We start from the raw sequence: 6,629 nt of genomic DNA on the forward strand, positions 1-6,629 counted from the left end.
GTGTTATACCAAAATAAGAAGAAAAAAATAGTAGTGAACAATTACAATTATATCCAACGTAAAATACACTTATGAAGGATAAAAAAGGCGAGCGACATTTTGATAGGGGTTTCGTGCTTTTAATATAGTATAGATATAGACATAGATAGATAGTATTAATAGACACCTCAATAGAAAACTTTCTAAGTCGTATGAAATTCGATGTATCTATTAATTTCATCAACGAAAAAGTCCCTTAAATCTTAAAAAAAAGTCAATACACGATTTGAATTATATATAAATAGGAAACTACTAGATGACCTATGATAAGTCTCGCCTAGCCTCCCCTGTCGCGGTTTTACAATTGTTTAACCGCTTCTCTAGGAGATAGGAGATGTACCACTAACTACCTAAATGTATTCAGGACATGACCATCATCCGAGCCGGTTGCTCGCACTTCTTCTATTGAGAACTGTAATTTCATAGAGTTGATTCACTGGGTTTGCAGCTCACTAAATCCAAATCTATATGAAAGTAAACTTACATGTACATAGGTCCAATTTAATACATAACAGCACAACAGACCAGGTCTTTGAGGTCTACATTGTACAAACAATGACAGCATAATACATTTTCAGGTCTATATTCTACAAACACAAGCTATGAAGGATACAACTTGCAAACCATTAAAAAAACTCTATCCTTTTAGACAATAAAATACGAGAAATGGATCGATCACCTATAGTCGACTTCTGGAACTGCGAATATACACCTAAACATCCATTGAAATGGTCTCAGGAATACTGCTCTCTGCTTCTTCCAGAACCAAATGGCTGCACTGTACTGTTCGTTACGAATCGTTCTTGTTGCAGCTTTCCAGTCATATTTCTCCATCTCTATGCGTGCAGTTTTCCCCATAGTTTCTCTCAATTCAGCGTCGCGCAAAAGAGGCACTAGTTTGCTCATGCAGTCGTCAAGGTCCCCAGGATTAAACAGATACCCAATCTTGCCCTGCTGATCGTCAGGGATGATATCTGGAACTCCACCGGCACGGGCAGCTACTACAGGAAGCCCTGATGACATGGCCTCCAAAACGACGAGCCCCAGTGTCTCTGACTCTGAAGGCATAAGAAAAACATCTCCACTGGCATATGCTTGGGAAAGCTCCTCCCCTAATAACATGCCTGTGAACACGGCAGGCATACCTTGGAACATTTTCTCCAATTCCTCCCTACAAGAAGTGAAGAGAACGATAATTTTACAACTACTCTATGTAAGGATCGTAAATTATGTCTCATTTTAATGTTGAGAAAACATGAAACATTTCTTCTCAAGGACACTCTCTTATTATAAGAAACAGCAATGGCTTCCAGTTACCAGTTATAAACATTCTTAGTTAATTCAGCATTCAATAGTAGATTCCTTTTTATTTCTTTAACCGAAAAATACGTTATTTACAGCTATGGAACTTAGTGGATAATGGGCCTGCCTTCTACCCGTCTATGCTTAAATACCACACAGTTCACAGCAGGATTCAAACTCATGGCATGTGCTTACCACACATTCAGTGCCATGCTACCTTTACCATCAAACCAAAGACCTGGGGACCATTTGACAGTAGATTCTTGCTAGCAAACAGCAATCCTATCAAAAAGAGCTGCTGGCTTCGCATTGTAAGATACTATTTATTTCTCAGCAATATATAACTATATTATTTATGCCAAGAAGGTAGATAACTAACTTCTGACAAGGAAAATCCCAGAAAATATAATTTGACCTAAATAATGATAACACATAAAGTATCTGCAGTGCACATGAGAAACGTAATAAGCGCACCGCCTGCATTGCTAATACCAGAGTACTTCCCAGCCACTTTCAAGAATCTGGGATTAGTCAGAGTGACTGAATAATGTGGTGAACTCTACTTCTTACACAGTTCTCTATCGCGTTGAATTAGTAAACACATGTACTCCTTAACAAACTAAGAAATCTTAACCAATTAACCAAAAAATGGAAAATACTAGTTACTGTACCATTATAAATTGAGGAAACCCCCGCATGTCAATAGTTAAAAAATTACTATCATAATTTCGACACGTAGGAAGTTTCAGGTAAGATTTATGGGAAAGCTTTCCATTTCTTAAAATTGGAAGTGTCCTTTGAGTTTTTTAACACAACCTAAGTAACAATTCTGGCAATATTAGGACCAGGTAAATACCCCCAAAAGAGTCCAGTCATGTTCTTGCATGCATAATATAGTTACCTCATAAAAATTTAGACTGAACACTTTATGGTACAAGATTTAGTGTACTTTCCTAGGCAAAGAACGTGAAAACATTCATGCTGATGTTCGGAAATTAAGAAGCAAAACAGTAATTGCAACTAACCTGTATGGCCCATCTCCAATAAAAGCTATGCGAACATCTGGAAGTCTATCCATGACCCTGTTTCAAAACCATTCTCAAATGTCACGTGCAACTTACCAACATTATCATATTAGCTTAATCAAGCACATAATTTGCTTGATAATATACATTCTCCAAATATTCCAAGTCTTTTTTCCCCTCTATCAATGAAGGAAGAGCTGTACCTTTTGAGGAAATCCAAACTCTTCTCAACTCCAAGTCGTCCAACATGGACTATCAAAGGTTTATCGGATTCTCCATTACTAATTGTGAATAGTAGCAGGAGCAAAGGAGAAGAATTATCAGCACATACTAAAGATAACTTCGTACTGGATCCAGCTGAAAAGGTCCTACCTTAATCTTAGTCGCATTTCATGAGACCGATAACGGGGGTGGAAGCTCTCGGAATCAACACCCTTATTCCACAACCGTATTCTGTTAGCTGAGAATGAACAAAAAAAGACAGAAAGAATGATCAACTTGTTAAAAGCTGAATGCTTTAATGGGTAAAAGCATCTGAATCCAGCAAAAAACTGCTTTGACAGAACAGATAAGATGGAGGTTTTCTTTTTCTCCTATCGCTAATTAATAAAATCATTATTGGAGAGCAATTGACTAGTTCAAGTTTCTGCCTTTTACCTTTTGTTACCTTATAAGCTTCCAGATCCTTTGCAATAGCAGCAGATGGAACCAGCGTAAGATCAGCAGCTCCATGTAGAAACTCTGGTAAAGCAGTAAATATATCTTAATTAGTATCGAGAAGAGAAGTAAGACAAGAGCTAATTTAGAAGATATTGCTCAACTGACATACTTATCACCATCCACATTGGTTGAACCAGCCAACTAAAGGTGTATCTGGGTATGTACCTGAAGAACAAGAATGAGGATTAGAGTAGTTATTCAGAGAAAAAAAAGGGAAAAGTAAATAGGATCAAAGTAAAGACATCCAGTGATATATCGTAAATAGTTCTAGCTTCATATACTTTTTGCTTAGTGTTCTCCATCAGGAAGATCAATTTTCGATAAACCTTTTTTTTCATGGTTAAAGTTGTATATTTAAGAAATCAAATATTCCAATATAGAAATGAGATAAGAAGCAGAAGGAAGGAGTGAACTTACACTGGCACATGTGTGTGGTAAGACATTACAATCGGCACAGATAGAAGTTTCGCAATGATAAGAGCACCAAATACCTAAAACAAGGAAAAAGGTTATCTTAGATAGGAAGCTGGAAAATTTTAATTCCCCTTAAGCTTTTCACTACAGGAACATAACTGAAAGAAGAAAAAAAGAACTGAAAACTTACCATTATACCCGGAGATGATGCATGTATGATATCAGGCTTGAACTGTACTACCTCGGAGATTATTCTAGGGCTGAGAGCAAGTGAGAGGGGTACTTTCCGGTACCAGGGGCAGGGAAAACTGCAAAGAAAGTAAAAACATCAGGAAGAAGCTTTTTTTAAAGGGATGGGAAAAGCATCATAAGTTGACAATTCTTCATTATCATGGAGTCCTCAACCTCTAACTGTTTGATGTTGACATAGTAGAAGAAGTGAGTTAATTCATTAAACAAGGAAAGGTAACAGTTGCAACCTCTGTGATCCTATCAACTTTGCCCCATAAAATTCTTGGGGTACTCCTTCATGCGTCGTCACAACCATAACCTGCACCACAAATTCACAGAGCCTGTTCAGCAGTTGATCATCAGGTGTAAATCATCAATCATAATAGTTTAACATGTAACCAAGGGGTGTATTTATAACAAATAAAAATGGATATCTCTGAGGTAAATTACTGCTTGAATAAGCATTTACTCCAGTATGTGCAGAAAAAGCATATCAAAATTGCTTGACATTGATTCAGGTGAAAGGAAATAGAAGAGATCAAAGGATATTAAATTCTTTATTGATAAAATATCATAAAAATATTCATTGGATTTAATAATATGAAACATGGCAATTTCACAAGTAGATATACGATATAGCACGTCACTCAGGCCCCTACCGAAGTAACACCAACAGACATCATAAACTAATAACATCATAGTCAGACATAGAATATACCTCATCCCCCAGTTCGCGGAGATACTTTATAAAATTCTGGAACCTGTTCTTATATCCAGAAACATACCTGTATATTGCACAAAAAGGAAAAGAGTGGTTGTCATCAATATAAGCCAATTCACGGACAAAATATAATGGGAGTAAGATGTGATTGAAATCATGCATAAATCTTGATCATAGAATTAGAAAAATTAGGTATAAAGTTAACTTTATAAAACTGACAAGCTCTCTAATCTAAAAGCAGATTTGCATATGTTTGATACTGGAGACTGGAGACCCTAGCCCCCCACCCCACCCCCACACACAAAAAAAGGAAAAAGAAACTAACTAAAGGATGAAAGAAGTCATACTTATAAGTTTCTGAAAAGGACAGCAAGAATGAAATAGAAGCAGGAATTTCACTTAAGTCTATCCAAGGTTGAAGTTTATCTATTTTGAACACAAAACCGTTCCAAAATATGACATCAATATGACAGTTTGATATTTTGTAAATCTCGTGTGATCCCTCTAGCTGAATAAGCTTAAGGAACTACGCAGGGAGAACGAAGAGCCAAAATGCAGCGAAAAGCAATTAGGTTCAAGTAGTGAAGTGGTAATGAGCATGATGAGAACTAGAAAAGTGAATTGTACCTAAGCTGTATTTGTTCATAGGAAGAAATGAAAAAAAAAAACTACAGCATTATCTAGCTTATGCTAAAATATATTAAACGACAATTCCAATACTACCTTACAAACAACAACAACAACAACAACAACAACCCAGTAGAATCCCACTAGTGGGGTCTGGGGAGGATAGAATATACGCAGACCTTACCCCTACCCCGAAGGGATAGAGAGGCTGTTTCCGGGAGACCCTCGGCTCAGAGACCAATACTAACTTACAGAATCTTAGCAAATCAATGAAGATAGTTGAAGACCATTCAAGTAAAGCAAAGACAATCACTTATACTTTTGAATAAAAGTTACTCAGAAATCTGCAAATTCATCCATCAACACCACATTGCATGACAGATTGATACTTGAAAACACATTACAACAATCGAATTAGTTAAAGTAACATTCAATTTCTGATAGGATCCAAATACAATGACAATATGGTGATGCAAAGAAAAACAACATAAGAAGATTTGATTGCAAAAAATACAAAGCAGAGTAATTGCATTTCCCTGAAATATATTCACATACGACATTAGCAAAGCTGCATATCATAGGAAGAACAAATGGTTAATGATCAACTCATTAACTGTAATATCTGGCAGCAGCTATACATAGACTTGCACATAAAAAGCTAAATAATGAAATAATAATAAAAGCATAACACCCCAGATCCAAAAGTTAGTGGATCAGATAATCAAAAGTCAACACATCAAACAAAAAGTAAAAGAAAAACAAAAGTTTAGTAGCAACAGCATCTATAGCTAACAACTTGCCAGAGAATTATACATGTAAATATTGCACAAAATCTATGTAAAGAATATAATTAATGACTCACGCAAAAGGAGAAGGCTCAACAAAGAGAGCAATACGCCTAGGCCTTGAACTCATTTCAGATACAAGCAAAGGAGGAGGATTCTCTTCCTCTTCATCTCTGTACTCAGTAATTGTCATCTTATTACTAGCTTTTGGAGCAATTAAGGATCTTTTCTTGAAGGGTCTTTTGTTAAAACTCTTTTTACACTGTAAAAAATTGATCTTTTTGTAAATTAAAGTAATGGGGTATGTTCTTGAAGTAGAAAAGTAAGAAACTTTATGAAAACAAGAGGGAGGTAAGGAATAATTAAAGGGTGTAAAGGAAGAAGAATTTATAAAGAGAGAAGAATAGCTGGACATGTTAAGAGCGGTCTAAATGATGTTAATATAGTATAAGGGGGTTGGGGGGGGGGGGGTATTTGAGTTTAGATTATTGAAGGCAGAAAAGGAGAGTGCGTGTGAGATCGAAAGAAAAGAATCTGGGGCCATAGGGGAAGGGACTCTAACAATGGATATTCTTTAGAGAAAGGGTGGAAATGGGGAATAATTGGAAGCTATGAAAAGCATATGCTATTTACAACTTTCTTTTGGTTTTTTGCTCGGTGGTCGGTACATGTTTTTGATTGATTGAAATTTTATTTTATTTTAGGGATAAAACACTTTCTGCTAAAAATAACTTCATACTAAAGGCTTGAATTTCAAACATCTAA

The 6,629-nt window shown here is 36.1% G+C and overlaps 1 protein-coding gene across 1 annotated transcript; it reads right to left on the bottom strand.

The window, feature by feature from the left end:
- Positions 1–480: 480 nt before the first annotated feature.
- Positions 481–6,408, bottom strand: LOC107790882 (sulfoquinovosyl transferase SQD2). The gene is made up of 11 exons (XM_016612856.2): positions 5,942–6,408; positions 4,450–4,516; positions 3,980–4,050; positions 3,691–3,808; positions 3,504–3,577; positions 3,196–3,251; positions 3,024–3,107; positions 2,739–2,826; positions 2,570–2,647; positions 2,367–2,423; positions 481–1,210 (listed from the first exon to the last, which is right to left on the bottom strand). The coding sequence occupies exons 1-11, from the start codon at positions 6,277–6,279 to the stop codon at positions 715–717; spliced, it is 1,527 nt and encodes a 508-aa protein (XP_016468342.2). The 5' UTR covers positions 6,280–6,408; the 3' UTR covers positions 481–714.
- Positions 6,409–6,629: the final 221 nt, after the last annotated feature.

The sequence above is a fragment of the Nicotiana tabacum genome, chromosome 10 (assembly GCF_000715075.1).
Source record: "Nicotiana tabacum cultivar K326 chromosome 10, ASM71507v2, whole genome shotgun sequence".
Taxonomy (NCBI): Eukaryota; Viridiplantae; Streptophyta; class Magnoliopsida; order Solanales; family Solanaceae; genus Nicotiana; species Nicotiana tabacum.